This window comes from Leptodactylus fuscus, chromosome 11, assembly GCF_031893055.1.
Source record: "Leptodactylus fuscus isolate aLepFus1 chromosome 11, aLepFus1.hap2, whole genome shotgun sequence".
Classification (NCBI taxonomy): domain Eukaryota; kingdom Metazoa; phylum Chordata; class Amphibia; order Anura; family Leptodactylidae; genus Leptodactylus; species Leptodactylus fuscus.
The window spans coordinates 82,809,052-82,827,126 of record NC_134275.1 but is presented as its reverse complement, the minus strand read 5'-3'; the positions used below and the strand labels follow the sequence as shown (position 1 = coordinate 82,827,126).

The following is an 18,075-nucleotide window of genomic DNA, read 5'->3' as shown; positions in this document are numbered from 1 at the left end:
GGGATTGACATGTTATTCACTTTGATGTGCTGAGTGTCCATTTGTCCAAGGTGAAGTGTTATGTCTTCTCCAAGTTACAACCCCGAAGATGTGATCACTGATATAAGACCTACAGTAATCCAGGGCTATGATACAAATTTGTGGCCACTCTCCATGAGGTCTCCTTACCTAGGATATTAACCATGTACAGATGTATTATATCTTATTCCTTACCACATAGTAGCAAATGAAGACCTATATGTCCATATTATGTACCCAAAGGCACTTGGTGTGGCACCATATGGTCCCTCTGTGAAGGACTAGTAGCAATACTTCTATCAGAGAATACCTTCATAACACAGTATACAAAGGTCCATGTGTGACTTTTTTTTTGCCATGGAGTCCATATAAAATCCTTGTAGGATTGGAGCAGAGAATGTCCCCATAGTTTTCTAAGTGCATTGTAATACAAGTACTCACTATGTGATCCAAAATATGGCCATGTAGATATATCCAATATTAAAAGCCAAATATAACCATCCTTACTTGTATCGTAGCGGTACTGCACATGCTCCTGGTCCACTAGCACCTTCCAGCACCCGGAGGTTTCTATCACAGCTGATCTGTATGGGCTTAGGGTGTCAGACCCCCAACAGATCACATACAGATAACCTATGCTGCGGTCGCCAGTATGGAAAATCCATTTGGGGCTGGAAAACTCCTTTAACTGACTTAGGCTACTGATGTAACTTCTTATTTTCTACTTTATGTCAATTTGAAGACTTTGAATAGAGATTCCCTCTAACTGTAATTTTATAGATACATTTAGCATAACATGTTGAGTAAAGATATTGGGGCCGGCCAGGTGACAGTTGCAGACGGATCCCAATCGCAACCAGCAGGATTTTGTTCACAAGACACCAAGCTAAATAATACAAAGTTACTTCAACGTAGTTTAAGATTAAAAAATAAATTTCTTTCCAGTCTTGTCTCTTTGGGGTATCTGGGATAGCAATTCAGTATCAGATGATCGTATGCCGTTCTGTTTCTCGAATCATGAGTCTTTATTTTAAACCTAGACAGTCCTTTCCTATATACCAGTATACAATGGTGCTCTTCTGTGTAATAGTAAGGGCACCGAATGTATCCTGACCACCATACATTTTATGGCCTAAGTCTTAATTTTAATTATATTAATGATTCATTATGATCTTGAATATTGGTTGATACATTCTTCTCCTTATAGAGGCTTTCACGTCCTTATTCTTTAAGCTGTAGATCAGCGGGTTCAGTATAGGGACGGCCACCGCGTTAAATAAAGACAAATATTTGCTGGAACTCAGGTTGATGGATGACGTTGGCCTCAAATACTGGAAGACAAGTGAAGCATAGAGACAGAGGACAACTGTGAGGTGAGAGGAACATGTGTAGAAGGCTTTACGTCTACCACTGCTGGAACGTATAGACAAGATGGTGGTGATAATGAAGACATAGGAGATGAAAGTAAGGGCAAAGGGGGTCAAACCAGCAGTTAACACCCCTGCTATAAGGATATAGAGCTGGAGAGACCTTGTGTCGCTACATGACAACTTCAAGACAGGCATAATATCACAGAAGAAATGGTCCATCTTGTTGGACTTGTAACACATTATTCTAAAGATCCCCATAAAAATAGGTATGCCTTCAAGAAAACCACAAACCCAACATAGCAAAGCCAAAAGCGCACAAACTTTAGAATCCATGACGCGACCATAATGTAAAGGGTTACAAATAGCGACGTAGCGATCATATCCCATAGCGGCCAAAACCAACAACTCATCGACAGTCAAAGACAAAAATACAAAAATTTGCACAAGACATCTGAGAACTGAGACCCTGTTATCTCCTGATATGAAAGAAGTCAGGATGTTATGAAGAGTTAACGTAGAACAACTAATGTCCAAGATAGACAAGTTGGCCAAGAAGAAGTACATGGGTGTATGGAGATGGTGATCCAGACAGACGAGGAGGAGGATGGTCAGGTTACCTCCAAGAGTGGCGAGATAGATGAGCAGAATCGGGAGGAAAACTAAGAACTGCAACAAAGACTCATCCAAGAGCCCGGTAATGATAAAATAGCTCGGCACGCTCACATTCATATGATCCATGTAATGGTAAAAACAGCAAAAAAGTAGATTATATTAAAAAATATTTTGGATAAAATGGACATCTCATAAATCATTTATAAGTAACAGAATATCTCCATAAGGTTTTACAGTATCAATGTCTAAGTGTATTCTCTGCTACGTTACCTTGTATCTATGTAAGTGTAACAAAATATCCTACATCCATACAAAGATCTCAGTGCAGGTTACAATATAATCCTCGCCTTCCAAGAAACAGGACACGTGTCTATCCAGTAAGATATAATAGTGAAGAGAAGGAGAAGGAACGTGACGGAGTCTTTCTCCAAGGATAAATGGAGCATTTTGGAGTAAGAGAATGAGGTTAAATAGGCAGAGCTGAACGTCAAGAGGTCCCCTCGGATAAGAAACACATAGGAGACAAAAGTTTTACTTCTAGTTATAAAGTTACAAAGGTAAAGTTTTCTTTAGTATTCTCAGTACAATCGAGTTCTGGGCTGTATCTCAGTGGAAGTGGATCATGTACGTGCCAAGAAGTAGTGTAAGAAAAGTAAAAGTTTCTACCATGCAGAATGACTTGTGTCTCCGTTTGTTTTAACAAGTTTCACCAGCTCATAAGTTTAAACTTTCGATGACTCAGAAATTTTGCAAATATCCTTAGAATTCATAAAGTGTTTCCAATTTCATAAGGGAGAACCCCCATATAAAACCCTACAGGTTCACTGGTCACAGAGCAAAACCCAATTCAACTCCTAAGTCTAGAGTACAGATGACCGCACTATGTGTAATGTTAAATATTAGATTCCAGAATACAAAATATATATGGTGGAAAACGCCTTTATACAGTGAGAGAAAGAACAGTAACAATTATCATGGATACAATTCTAAAGGCCCCTTGATGCATTGTGCTGTTCTCCTCAGATTTATTAGTTAAATGTCCTGTATGTCCTGTAATTCCTTCTCAGGTTATTTCTATGCATCCTTGTTGCTGCCATCTGCTGGCCAGAATTTGCATGGTGCACACCCCTTGTTCTTGTTAATAAAGTTTTTTCTATCTGGGTGTGGTTTTAGGCAAAGCCCTGGTCCATGTCACTCCCTGCAGCCATTTGAGTTTTTCATAGCTGTGTGACAGGACTTGCTTATACTTGGGCTTGTGAAGGCATCAGTTTTTGACCAGCAGTTAGCCTCAGGAAAGACACCAACAGGACGGCATCAATACTACTACTGCCAAGGCTATTACAGTAATGTATTATCGCTTGTCGCTGTTCTTGGGTCAAATAAACCCGTGTTGGTTCATCATATCTACGTTTGAATCCATCTATCCTGAGCTCCTGTCTGTTTATTTGGTCTGCTCCACTGCTTGGATATGAAGGTAGCAGAGTCACACGGCCACTATTAGTTACACCTTCATTCGCCTTCATGCTGGGACAGAACATGCATCATGTACAAACTATACCGTAGCAATAACCGAAGCAGCAACCCATAGACCAGGGGTAGGGAACCTTCAGCGCTCCAGCTGCTGTAACACTACAACTCCCAACATGCTCCATTCACTTCCATGGGAGTTCCAAGAACATCAGAGCAAGTATGCATGCTGGGAGTTGTAGTTTTGCAACAGCTGGAGAGCCGTACGTTCCTTACCCCTGCTATGTTGGATAAGTGCAAGTCTGGATACAAACAAGTGTGTACAACTACGATTCCAAGAAAAGATGGAACAAACCAAGCAGGCTACAAATGATCATACAGTGCATACAGTATGTGATGTCAAGTACTGTTTGTCCACAGCATCTTCTCTGTGTCACAAAATGAAGTTCCCGATCATAGAATTTATTTTGTTCTCACGGAATTGACGTTTGTCGACACGTAATCCATTGTGTGGTCACAAAAATATGTTTTGTGCCAAGAGAATCACAAACGGTGATCACATAAATGTGTCCACAAGTTGAATTTGTTATTGTCTGGTCAGAAGAGTGTGTGGGGGCTCTGAGGGATTGGAGCGATTGTTTTCACACAACTGCGTGGGAAATGCTGCAAGATTCCCATCTGAATGACACTGAGGGGATTACACACGGCATAACGGACTACATTAATTTCTGTGTAGACGATATGGTACCCACAAAAGTGGTGAAGTGTTTCTCTAATAACAAACCATGGATTAACTCTGATATAAAAGCTCTTCTCAAGGAGAAAAAGAAAACCTTCAGATCTGGAGATAAGAAATACCTGGGAATGTGCAAAAGGGGCTGAGGCAACAGATTAGGGAGGAAAAGACAATTACAGGAGGAAGATGGAACAGGAAAAGGCTGAAGGAGGTATCAGGAAAGTTTGATATAGTCTTAGGGCAATATCTGGTCACAGTCAACACATCTCCCAGGCAGAAGGAGACACAAAATGGCTCAATGAACTAAATCTATTCTTCAACAGATTTGATGACACACCAGCTCTGACCATCCCACAGCAGGGCCCCACCCCCACCTGCTTGCGCTCAGCTGCCATCTGGTTACAATCTGATCTTCACAGAGCCTCAAGTGTGTAGGGAAATCAGCTAGATAAAAGCGGATAAGGGTGGAGCACCGGATGGGATAAGCGTGAGAGTTCTTAAAGTGTGGAGACCGGCTGTGTGGTGTTATTACACACATGTACAATATGAGCCTGATGCTGGGTGTGGCACCACAACTGTGGAAAACATCTTGTGTGGTCCCAGTTCCAAAGACACCTCATCTGACGGATCTCAACAGCTACAAACCTGTAGCACTGACATCCCACCTGATGAAGGTCCTAGAGAGACTGGTCCTGACACACCTACGCCCCCTAGTGAGCTCCGCTCTGGACCCCCTCCAGTTTGCCTACCGGCCAGGCATTGGGGTAGATGATGCCATCATCCACCTTCTTCATAGAGCTCTCTCTCACCTGGAGAAACCCGGGAACACTGTGAGAATATTGTTCTTTGATTTCTTCAGTGCTTTTAAAACCAGCCAGGGCTACTGAGGGAGAAGCTGAACCTTGGTGGTGTGGACCATCACCTGTCCAACTGGATCCTAGACTACCTGACAACCCGCCCTCAGTATGTGAGAGCCCAGGACTGTGTGTCTGACACTGTGATCTGTAGTACGGGGGCACCACAAGGTCCAGTTCTTGCCCCATTCCTCTTCACACTGTACACTGCTGACTTTAGGCACAACTCCTCCAGCTGTTACTTACAGAAGTCCTCCGATGTCTCTGCTATAGTCGGCCTCATCACTGATGGCGACGATAGGGAATACAGAGACTTAAACCGGGACTTTGTGGATTGGTGCCAGTGGAACCACCTCAGGATTAATGCTGGGAAGACCAAGGAGATGGTGGTGGACTTTAGTAAGCGGAGAAGTGCTCCGAATCCAGTGGACATCCAGGGGACATGCATTGAGATAGTCAGGACCTATAAGTACCTGGGCGTGCTCCTCAATAATAAACTAGACAGGGCTGATCACCTGGAGGCGCTGCACAGAAAGGGCCACAGCAGACTCTACCTGCTCAGGAGGCCGAGGGCCGGGGGTCCAGGGGACACTTCTTAGGGCCTTCGGAGTCCAGGGGCCACTTCTTAGGGCCTTTTTCAACTCTGTGGTTGCATCAGCCATCTTCTTCGGAGTGGCCTGCTAGGGGAGTAGCATACCAGCCAGGGATAGGAATAGATTTGAAAGACTGGTTAGAAGGGCCAACTCTGTCCTGTAGAGCCCCTTGGACCCAGTACAGGTGGTGGGTGACAGAAGGATACTGTCTGTGGTGACCTCCATGCGGGAGAACAAATCCCACCCCATGTATGGGACCCTGATGGGACTTGGCAGCACTGTAAGTGACCGTCTGCTCCACCCCAAGTGTGAGAAGGAGCTATCGCAGGTCCTTCCGTCCAACCGCAACCAGGCTGTATAATCCACATCAGACCAAGCGCAGACACTCCGCACAGAGAACTAAATGATCCTGAAGAACTTTTTTTTTTTTTTTCAGTTGCTATGACTCCTAATATCTTTCTCTATCTGCTATGAGCTTCTATGTGTTCTTTCTTGTAATATATCACTGAATTATCCAGGCTGATGTAACACATTGGATTTCCCCATGTTGGGACTATTAAAGGATTATCTTATCTAAGAAGTTTCATATATCAGTTTACATTCACATGTGGTGTATTTGGGTAGTCGGGAGAACTTGCATAACAAATTGTGGGTGTTCTCCTTTAACCCCTTGTGAATGTATATGTACTAGGGCTAGAAGAACATAGTAAAATAAATTGAAGCATGTAACCTTCACCTCCATTAAGACAAGTCTTTATTCCTGTTAAATGCTTATAGGCTTGAAATACTTTGTAAATGTTGTTTTGACTTATTTAAGGGCCGTTTTGAAAATTGGTTGATTTATGAGGATTTCTAATACAGGGGGCTTTCGAAACCCCTTCCTAACTGGATGTTAGGGAATTGTCTTCTGAGCAATTTCCCCATGGCTACTGCTGAATCTTGAAAGGAATGGAATGACGGAGACAGAAAGTTCTAAAGTGGACCCAGCCCCTGTCCCTATTTACTTGCCTTAGCTTCCTTAAGTGCTAGAGGCCAACTGGGCAACAGTCCCTTCTATAGATAAGTGATACACAGAACAGGACAAGACAATAACAACACAGAAGAGTCAGCAAGCCGAGGTCAAACCAGAGAGAAAAAGCAGTACCAAATTGCAATTCAAAAGCCAAATAGCAGAGGTCAGTATATACAAAACAAGAGCAAGGACAAACTCTAAGCGAGGTCAGAGACACAATTGCCATCAATCATGTGGGGGCTGATGACCTGTTTATAGGAAGTCCAGAACCCGGCCCAGGCTTGATTGGTAGCTAAGCTGTAAACCACAAACACACAAAAGTAACCCTAACTGTGCCAATACCAAATGATGAGAGTCAGTAGCCGGTAATCATGAGCAAACACACCTCTTGCACCGTACAATGCGTCCAGAGGATGGCACAGAAGTTCGAACGAATGAGGACGTAACACTGGATTAGAAAAATGGGTTTTGAACATTTTGAATATTTTTGTTTGACTCGTACCAGTTATAATGTTTTCAACGGTGATTAAAGTTTGATGCCAACATAAAGCAGAGATCTGATATATTCAATTTATTATAGAATTTGGGTGGTAGGACTATCTCTATGCAACGCACATCATTTCAAAAGTTTTCAAAATGCATATTTGTCAAAATTTCCACCAAATTTCCTATTTTTTAATTAACCACAAAACATATCGACCAAAATAAAGTGTCTCGAAAAAACAATATCAAAATCACTCTGGTGAGTTAAAGTGTTCCAAAGTGATTACTATACAGAAAGTGAGAAATGTCAGATTTGAAAAATTCGGGCTCTGTCAGGAAGTCGTAAACTGGCCTGGGCAGGAAGGGGTTAAAGTTCCTGCAGTAACTGATCAACTATACACCTGCAAATAAAGTGTTTCAGCATTTCATATCTAAGTGGTTAAATAGTAGGAGAAGACTCCCTCGTCACCACATTCTATGTTGGATACATAGAAGTGTATTACCTAGCTGTATACTAACATGGCAGGGCCTTACTCTAGTGGACCTTACTCTAGTGGACCTTACTCTAGTGGGCCTTACTCTAGTGGGCCTTACTCTAGTGGACCTTACTCTAGTGGACCTTACTCTAGTGGATCTTGTAAAGTTTTCCTTTACACTTTTGAGATGTTTTCAATGTAGGTTTAATGCTCAATCCATGTGATTTTTCTAGTTATGTTCCACATACAATGTTGAGCGTCATTGATACATTGTAGACTGAATCCAATAGCAACAAGAACATTTTTAGAACGGTTCTGCTTTCAAGGCTTCAAACTAAGTAGCACAAAGTAACGAGGTTGTTGAAGAAAGTGAAACAGGTCTTCAATCATCTCGAGAAGTAGTCCCATTTATACTTGTGGAGCGTCGAGAATTGTAACTCAGTATCAGATATAGAACAAGACTGTTGTATCAATGGACAATCCCATTAAGCTTTATGTAGTTTTTTATACATTCACCACACAATGAGGTTCGTCTTTGCAGCTGTTCACTGAATGTGTAGCGACCTACATACCTTTGTCAAAATTTCAATATTTCCATTATGACCTTGAGAATTGGTTGAGACTCGTATAGGAACCAATCTCATTCGCTTCATAGCACGTTTCACGTCCTTATTCTTTAAGCTGTAGATCAGCGGGTTCAGTATTGGGATGGCAGTCACGTTAAATAAAGACAAATATTTATTGGAGACCAAATTGATGGATGACGTTGGTCTCAGATACTGGATGGTAAGAGAAGCGTAGAGACAGAAGACAACTGTGAGGTGAGAGGAACATGTGTAGAAGGCTTTACGTCTACCACTGCTGGAACGTATAGACAAGATGGTGGAGATAATGAAGACATAGGAGATGAATGTAAGGGCAAAGGGGGTAAAACCAGAAACAAACACCCCAACACTTAGAATAAAGAACTGGAGAAAAGTCGCGTCACTGCATGTCAACTTCATGACCGGTACAATGTCACAGAAGAAATGGTCTATCTTGTTGGACTCATAGCAGGTTAATTTTAAGAGCCCAAACATACCTGGTAGGGTTTCAAGGAAGCCACAAAGCCAACAGAGAGAGGCCAAAAGGGCACAAAGCTTAGAATCCATGACAAGATGATAATGTAAAGGCTTACAGATAGCGACATAGCGATCATAACCCATAGCCGACAAAACCAACAGTTCGATACAAATCATCGAGATAAAGACATAAATTTGCACAAGACATCTGAGAACTGAAATCGTGTTATCTCCAGATATGAAGGATATCAAGATTTTATGAAGAGTGATGGTAGAACAGCTAATGTCCAAGATAGACAAGTTGGCCAAGAAGAAGTACATGGGAGTATGGAGATGATGATCTAGACAGACGAGGAGGAGGATGGTGAGGTTACCTCCAAGAGTGGTGAGATAGATGAGCAGAACCAGGAGGAAAACTAAGAATTGCAAAATAAATTCATCTGAGAACCCGATAATGATAAAATAGGTGGTAATGCTCATATTCCTGGGCTCCATGTGATTGTAAAAAAAAAAAATACAGATGACAATGAAGTTGATTAAAAAAAAAAAAGACAAAAATTCAAAAAAGATTTTCAACCAATATTGTAATAAAACTGAGATTTTTTAAAAATTAGGCATTAACTCCAATATCAAACACGGAATGTTTAGGGCTCAGAATTATTCGGCGTTACATATATAAGTGCTAGGATTAGAGGCCGGTATTGTTGTGTATACTCTGCATTCATTCATGGGCTCCGTTGCAGGCTACATGTGAAACGTGACACGTGTTTTTATCCAGAGATGTATCCAGAAATGAGGTTAATGTGTCGGAGTTCTTCTCTGTGAATAGATAGAACGTGGCCGTGATGAAAGCGAGGGATTAAATAGTCAGACGCCCGATCTCTGGAGCTTTCCTTGGTTTATTAAAACCCAATGGGATATGAAACAACAAGATAATTAACACAAAGTACCCAGAAGTCTCGCTGCTTGGAATTGTCATGGGGAAGTTTCCTCAGTCGTCGGCACAAAGGGCTGCAAATATTTCTTGTGTATTAGAAACAATAACAGTTTTTGGAATAGAACAAAGAAAAGGCTCATCTACAACTAAAGGGTCAAAATACGCAACGGCCATGAAGAAAAAGTGTAAATAAATTGGTAAATTTTGTCTTCATGAATTTTGGAGATCTGTTACATTTCCACCAGGACATATATTAAAGCCTTCTGCAACACAGGATACATTTAGGATCTGTGCTGTACCTTCCGATGCTTCCAATTTTATATCAGGGATGCCCATAGTATGGACCCTAGAGTATAATAGTTGTTCCTGTGAGGTGAACACCCAAAATTTTGGTCTTGACTGAAGCTAAAATGTTTTAAATATTTGTAACAATCTTGGCTTGTTATGGACTGGGTCACTCATCCATAATTGCAACTTCTGCAATTTCTGCGACCCTGTAGCTCGTGTGGGTCATCAAAACCGAAACCTACCACTCCTTTCCTATCTCATCCTGGGTTTCCAGTTGACAAATCACTACACATTGTACAGAGCGGCTTCTGTCTTACAACTGGCTGCATACAGTTACCCAGTGTCTCTTCTGTCTATGGGGAAACCCTTGGCCACTCCTAACCATGTGTTACAGTTCTGTGTAAATATATAAAAATTATATTTTAAACGACAGAACTGCTAGTCTGCAAGATACTGCAGCGAGGTCCACAGGCCCAGATGTGCGGCTGTATGTCTGAAGAGTGCACTACCAGTTTAACTGCACTGGCAGTGATGTGGTGCGGCACTCAATGTGAACAGGGTGCAACCAAACCTTGCCAGTTAACCTCACTGGAAAGGAGCACCTGTATATAGCTGACACAGCAAGGCTGCCAAGGGTTAACCCTCACCCCTGGTCAGCAACAAAACATGCTCCTGCAACAGCTAGGAGTACAAAGGGAATAGACAGTTCAAACAGGCTAACTAAGAGACCAAACCTGCTGTCAGCACCACAGGCTGGAACAGAGACCACTGCTCCTAGCCTTGGTGGAACAATTGTGTTGCAAGGATGTTGAACTATTAGCTGTGAGCATGAGACCTTACTACCTGCCAAAGGAATTATCACGTGTTATCGTGGTAGCTGCATATGTGCCCCCCTGCAAAAGCTGATTCTGCCTGTGATGTGCTACATGCTGAGGTGAGCCAGCTGCAATCATTACACCCCCAGGCCCTCCTCCTTGTGTCTGGAGACTTCAAGCATCTCTCTATATCATCATCCACTCTACCCAGTTTCACACAGTATGTAACCTGCAACAGAAAAGACAAAAAAACACCAGACTTGCTGTTTGCCAATGCAAGGAAGGCAAATAACTCATCAGCCCTACCGCCCCTAGGTAGAACGGATCACAACCTGGTGCATCTGCGACCAGTATGCAAGCTACTTGTACATAGAGAACCAGCTGTTACTCGTACAATGAGGATATGGTCAGAAGAGTGTGTGGGTGCTCTGAGGGATTGGAGAGATTTTTTTGACACAACTGCAAGACATAACGGACTACATTAATTTCTGTGTAGACAACATGGTACACACAACAGTAGTGAGGTGCTTCTCTAATAAAAAGCCATGGACAAACTCTGATATAAAAGCTCTTCTCAAGGAGAAATGAAAACATTCAGATCTGGAGATAAGAAATGCCTGGGGGATGTGCAAAAGGAGCTGAGGCGACAGATTAGGGAGAGAAAGGCCAATTACAGGAGGAAGATGGAGCAGCAAATGGCTGAAAGAGGTATCAGGAAAGTTTGGAATAGCACCCCTTTCCTCTCTCATCCTGGGTTTCCAGTTGACAAATTACTACACATTGTACAGAGCGGCTTCTACCTTACAACTGGCTCCATACAGTTACCCAGTGTCTCTTCTGCTATGAGGAGACCCTTGGCCACTCCTAACCATGTCATCTTGCGGACACACTCACTCTTCCGCTCTGTCATTTAATCCTCACACCGCTTCTCTCTGACTCTGCCATGGTTTCTCCATTCAGGTCTTGCTTTGCTCCAGGTACCTTTTGACAACTACCATAATTTGCTTTGCCTGCAGCTGACTGTGGTTGGTTGCTAAATTCCTTTTTTGCAATCCACTATTAATAAGTGGAATCCATGTTCGTTTTACCAAGTCCCATTTATATTTGTGGAGTGTCACGCATTACAATTCAGAATAAGATATAGAACAAGACTATTGAATCAAAATATTTTATTCTAACCTTTGACAATGTCGTTTTTATTATACATTCACCATACAATGGGGTTGCTCTTTGCAGCTGTTCACTGAATGTGTAGTAACTTACATGCCTTTGATGGGTTAAGTCAAAATTTCAATATTTCCACTAGGACCTTGAGAATTGGAGACTCGTACAGGAACCAATCTCATTCGCTTCATAGCACGTTTCACGTCCTTATTCTTTAAGCTGTAGATCAGCGGGTTCAGTATAGGGACGGCCGCCGCATTAAACAAAGAGAAATATTTACTGGAACTTAGGCTGACGGATGACATTGGTCTCATATACTGGCTGACAAGAGAGGCATAGAGACAGAAGACAACTGAGAGGTGAGAGGAACATGTGTAGAAGGCTTTCCGTCTACCACTGCTGGAACGTATAGACAAGATGGTGGAGATAATGAAGACATAGGAGATGAAAGTGAGGGCAAAGGGGGTAAAAGCAGCAACAAACACCCCAACAGTGAGTATATAGAGCTGGACAAAAAATGTGTCACTGCACGTCAACTTCATGACCGGTACAATGTCACAGAAGAAATGGTCTATCTTGTTGGACTCATAGCAGGTTAATTTTAAGAGCCCCAAAAAACCTGGTAGGTTTTCAAGGAAGCCACAAAGCCAACAGAGAGAGGCCAAAAGGGCACAAAGCTTAGAATCCATGACAAGATGATAATGTAAAGGCTTACAGATAGCGACGTAGCGATCATAACCCATAGCCGACAAAACCAACAGTTCGATACAAATCATTGAGATATAGACATAAATTTGCACAAGACATCTGAGAACTGAAATCATGTTATCTCCAGATATGAAGGAGATCAAGATTTTATGAAGAGTGATCGTAGAACTGTTAATGTCCAAGATAGACAAGTTGGCCAAGAAGAAGTACATGGGAGTATGGAGATGATGATCTAGACCAGTGATGGCGAACCTATGGCACGCGTGCAGTCGCCCGGATCGCTCACCAACAGGGAATCCGGTACAGGATGTGCCAAATGCACATACAACTGAAAGCTGTCAGGGTAGGCCGCGGATCGCGCGACCGCGGCCTACACTGGCTGCAGAGTTTGACCTCTGCCCCGACGTGGGCACGATGACGTCATCAGCGCCGCCAGTGACAAGAAGGTGGATGCCGGCGGCTATTCAGGGGTGAGTATGAGAGTGGCTCACTGTGTATATGATGTTGGGGGGAGCGCTTATAATACTTGGTGGGGTGTATGATACTGGGGGGGAGTGTATAATACTGGGGGGGCTTATAATACTGGGTGGGGTGTATAATACTGGGGGGAGTGTATAATACTGAGGGGGCTTATAATACTGGGGGGAGTGTATAATACTGGGGGGAGTGTATAATACTGGGGGGGCTTATAATACTGGGGGGAGTGTATAATACTGGGGGGAGTGTATAATACTGGGTGGGGTGTATAATACTGGGGGGAGTGTATAATACTGGGGGGAGTGTATAATACTGAGGGGGCTTATAATACTGGGGGGAGTGTATAATACTGGGGGGGCTTATAATACTGGGGTGGCTTATAATACTGGGGGGTGTACTAAAGAGCATATAATACTGGGGGGGGCCTATTTATAAGCACACAATACTGTGTGTGGATGCCACTGTGGAGCATATAATCCTGTGGGGGGGGGGACACCTACTGCGGAGCATATAACACTGGGGGGCTACTGTGGTACTGTGGAGAATATAATATTGTGTGGTGGGCCCACTGCAGAGCATATAATACTGTCTGGGGTCCCCTCACTATTTATATCACACAGTATCTGTTTTATAGCAGACGTGATATTAGTACAGGATGTAAGAATATTACACGGTAACTATAAAACAGATCCTGTGCGATGTAAATAGTGAAAATTAATTGTTCAAAGTACCAAATGCCGAGACCTTTACATTTCAGTACAACGTTGTTTGTATTATTGAAAGCTCTGTAAAGCCCCACATGACTGTAATTTTTGGTCAGTAACTGTCCGCAATTGTGGATCCGCATAGTATTAAGTCTATATTGTCGTGTTGGCACTCCGCGAAAATTTTGTGGGTTTTGGGTTGCAGTTTGGGCACTCGGTCTCTAAAAGGTTCGCCATCACTGATCTAGACAGACGAGGAGGAGGATGGTGAGGTTACCTCCAAGAGTGGTGAGATAGATGAGCAGAACCAGGAGGAAAACTAAGAATTGCAAAATAAATTCATCTGAGAACCCAATAATGATAAAATAGGTGGTAATGCTCATATTCCTGGGCTCCATGTAATTGTAAAAAATTTTTAAAAAAATATAAAGATGACAATGAAGTTGATTTTTAAAAAAAGACAAAAATTCAAAAAAAGATTTTCAACCAATATTGTAATAAAACTGAGATTTTCCATTAGGCATTAACTCCAATATCAGACAAGGAATGTTTAGGGCTCAGAATTATTCAGCGTTACATATGTAAGTGCTAGGATTAGAGGCCGGTATTGTTGTGTATACTCTGCATTCATTCATTGGTTCCGTTGCAGGCTACATGTAAAAAGTGACACGTGTTTTTATCCAGAGATTTATCCAGAAATGAGGTTAATGTGTCGGAGTTCTTCTCTGTGAATAGATAGAACGTGGCAGTGATAAAAGCGAGGGATTAAATAGTCAGACGCCCGATCTCTGGAGCTTTCCTTGGTTTATTAAAACCCAATGGGATATGAAACATTAAGTTAATTAACTAATTCTGAGCTTCACTGATAATATTTACAATATTTGTAATGATCTTGGCTTGTTATAAACTGGGTCACTCATCCATAATTGCAACTTGGCAATTTCTGTGACTCTGTAGCTCATGTGGGTCACTGGAACGGAAACATACCACTCCGGCATATAAATAACTAGCAGGAGGACTCGGCTTCGCACGGGTATATTACATTCTATGTTTGTGTAGTGGCCCCCTATGAATTGTCCAATTTTGCACTGGTGTATTTTGTATGTCGTGTGTGTGTATGTGTCCATAAGTGTCATGTGATCATGTGTATCTCAGTTTGGATATCTGTAAAAAAAACTGTGTTCGGTTGTTATGGAGTAAAGCTGTGTGAATGTGAACTTATGTAACAGTGTCATCCACAGCGTCCTGCCCCTTTAAAGCTGACTCACAGCAGTAAATAAAAATGGCTGGGTTGCCATGGAAACCTGGAGTAAAGCTTTGATGTGTGATGGTGTATGCTGAGCTGTGTATCTAATCCTCTGATGTGTGAAAGTGTGTGCTGAACTGTGTATCTAATCCTCTGATGTGTGATAGTGTGTGCTGAGCTATATATCTAATCCCCTGATGTGTGATAGTGTGTGCTGAGCTGTATATCTAATTCTTTGATGTGTGATACTGTGTTCTGAGCTGTGTATCTAATCCTCCGATGTGTGATACTGTGTGCTGATCTGTGTATCTAATCCTCCGATGTGTGATACTGTGTGCTGATCTGTGTATCTAATCCTCCGATGTGTGATACTGTGTGCTGAGCTGTGTATCTAATCCTCTGATGTGTGATACTGTGTGCTGATCTGTGTATCTAATCCTCCGATGTGTGATACTGTGTTCTGAGCTGTGTATCTAATCCTCTGATGTGTGATACTGTGTGCTGATCTGTGTATCTAATCCTCCAATGTGTGATACTGTGTGCTGAGCTGTGTATCTAATCGAATCATTCTATGTGTAATACTATGTGCTTAGCAGTGTATCTAATCCTCTGATGTGTGTCTCTCAGTTTGGATATCAGTGTTGGATATACCTGGAGTAATGCTGTGTACATGTGGAGTGACTGTGTGTATGGCAGTTGGAATATGAATGAAATACTTGCAGGTTTGTGTTGGCTAATGTAGGTTATTGTTCTGGGAATACTGTATCTCAGGAATAGTAGATCCAAGAGAGTTGAGGCCCATTCTAAAACCTTCTCGTACACCTGATGTATCTGTGTGCCAAATTTGGTGAAGATCAGTCCAGTAATTTGGTCGTGCATAAAGAACAGACAGACAGACAGACAGAAACTCATCTTTATAATATAGAAATATTATGCCCCCTTATAAATAATAGTCCCTGCTTGTAAGTAACAAAGTCCCATTATAAATAATAACGTAATTTATGTAGAAAGTGAAAATTGAAACTTGTAAAGAGAGATATGCAATTTCAGTGGCCGATTGTGCTCACTATTTGTGGGTGTAAACTGTTGTTTGGATTCACAGCAGGGCTTAGAAGCCCTAGGAGCGCTGGGCTTTTTGGTTATGGAGTGTAGATTTCAAGAGACCTGTTTTTGGACACTATTCTCCATTTGCAGAACCCCAGACAAGCCTGACGTGGAATGCCCCAAGAAGTGACTTTATTTTGTAAATGACACACCTGGAGGAATTTAGTGACGTGCAGTAAACATTTTCAACCTTTGAATGTTGCATTAATTTACTTTCTGGAACACTCGCGAGTTCAGCTCCAACCATGAGTGTTCCTGAGAAGTTGACATAGACATGACATAATAGTAAAGGACAGGCAGCGCAGTCATTACTCAAGATGTATTGTGCAAAATTCCAAGGAGGCTGGATCTATCCAAAACACTTGTAGTAGAAAAGAAGATGGACAACGCTCTAATATGATTTTGAAGAACATGCTTATTTATTGGCTGAACCCAAAATTTTTTGGAAAACTCATAACAAACCTGACTTGTTATTAGACAGTTCATTCATCCCTATTAGGTATCCCTACAGCCCAAAAATCCCATACTGGTGAAAGTTATAGTGGGGAAAAAGAAATTGATCTAATCATCCTAAGGAATGTAAGGAAAACAAAAATTGCATTTTTTCCACCGATTCCACCATATAATAATTTTTTCCCACTTCCCAGTACATTGCACAGACTTTTAAATGGTGCCCTTATTATGTGCAATTTGTCCTGCAAAAAATAAGTTACTTTCTACATGTAAGTGTAGGAAGAGAGGAGGGGGGATAGAAAAGACGCCCTATATAATTGCTACTCAATACATTGTAACCACTGCTATTTTTGTAGATAAGAGGCTCCTAGTGCACAGAATGAGGGAATAATCAAGTTAACCAGCTGCAGGAAAATTCTACGCCACCTCTCTTTTCTCCATAGAGCTCTGTGTGAGGCTGAATACAGAGCCTAATGTAAATAAGTGTTAGGACTGTGCGGCAACTGCGGCCGAGGGGTCGGGTCGCAGCCCGTCTCTCTGCAGTAGCGTATTGCCGCCTGTCACTCCCTCCTTGTGACGGCAGTCAGGTTTAGCAAGGGTTAAACCCTCTTGCAGCCGGAAGGTGTGGTCAGGCTGTGACTGACAGTCGTGTTGACCAATCACCTCCGTCTTAGGCAGCTGGCTTGGCCAAAAGTGGACCGCCCTTTCCCTTTATAAAGAGGGAGGTTCCTCAGCCCGCTGCCCTAATGTCAATTCACAAATGCACTGCGTGTGCTTAGGCTAGCTAGCCAGTTAGAAACTTTGTTAGGCAGTTTGGTAGTTCAGGTAGAACTCTATTTCAAAGAAAAACTTATTTCAAGAAAAACTTTAAGTTGGTAGCTGCTTGGTGTGCCTCAGGAAGCCACTGTGTGCACACTAGCTAATGGTGGGCAGTCTAGCACAGGAGTGCTGTCTAGACTGAGTCCTTGTGCGGCTGCTCGGACCTACACAGGCCGCTATGATTGTACAGAGCGAACTAGGGTGTGTAGGGGGCTGGCAGTGACGTCTAACTGTCAGACCCTGTTCACACCAGGGCGCTTCTGTGGTCCAGAGCCCAGCGGGCTCCTTTGGGTTTCTTTTGTTAGTTTTTTTTTAATAAACCCAGCCAACCATAACAGTACATTAGGGCCAGAGCCCCACCGCATAATGGATTCCCATGCTGATTTGGCGAATCTGGTGAGCAGCCTGAATACTCGCCTGGCCACAGTAGAGCGTCTGCTGCAGCAGCCTCCATCTGCAGCCTCCACTGACATTTCCACACTGTCACAAACTTTAGTTCAGGCTATGGCTCAACTAGTGTGTAATCTGCCGACTCCTGCGGCGTTACCGTGTCCTCTCTTACCACTGGAACGGTATGCAGGTGATCCGAGTGGTTGTAGGGGATTTATTCACCAGTGCACCACATATATTGAGGCATGTTCCAGCCTCTTCCCTGAAGCGAAAGCTAAGGTGGCCTTT

General features: G+C 42.6%; 3 protein-coding genes across 3 annotated transcripts; all 3 read right to left on the bottom strand.

Annotated features, from left to right (window-relative positions):
• Window positions 1-1,172: 1,172 nt before the first annotated feature.
• On the bottom strand, window positions 1,173-2,126 carry LOC142185591 (olfactory receptor 6C1-like). The gene has a single exon (XM_075261018.1). It carries the CDS (start codon window positions 2,124-2,126, stop codon window positions 1,173-1,175), a length of 954 nt encoding a protein of 317 aa, XP_075117119.1.
• Window positions 2,127-8,166: 6,040 nt separating this feature from the next.
• LOC142185590 (olfactory receptor 6C1-like) lies at window positions 8,167-9,177 on the bottom strand. Its single transcript, XM_075261017.1, has one exon. The coding sequence runs from the start codon at window positions 9,175-9,177 to the stop codon at window positions 8,167-8,169; it is 1,011 nt and encodes a 336-aa protein (XP_075117118.1).
• Window positions 9,178-11,999: 2,822 nt separating this feature from the next.
• On the bottom strand, window positions 12,000-14,173 carry LOC142185589 (olfactory receptor 6C1-like). The gene is made up of 2 exons (XM_075261016.1): window positions 14,016-14,173; window positions 12,000-12,846 (listed from the first exon to the last, which is right to left on the bottom strand). The coding sequence occupies exons 1-2, from the start codon at window positions 14,171-14,173 to the stop codon at window positions 12,000-12,002; spliced, it is 1,005 nt and encodes a 334-aa protein (XP_075117117.1).
• Between the last annotated feature and the right edge of the window lie 3,902 nt (window positions 14,174-18,075).

Coding starts and splice junctions, on each gene's coding strand:
- LOC142185590 (XM_075261017.1), bottom strand. CDS start 9,177: ATGGAGCCCAGGAATATGAGCATTACCACCTATTTTATCATTATCGGG.
- LOC142185591 (XM_075261018.1), bottom strand. CDS start 2,126: ATGGATCATATGAATGTGAGCGTGCCGAGCTATTTTATCATTACCGGG.
- LOC142185589 (XM_075261016.1), bottom strand. CDS start 14,173: ATGGAGCCCAGGAATATGAGCATTACCACCTATTTTATCATTATTGGG. Junction 12,847..14,015: donor CTCCTCGTCTGTCTAGATCA/GTGATGGCGAAC, acceptor CGCGTGCCATAG/GTTCGCCATCACTGGTCTAG.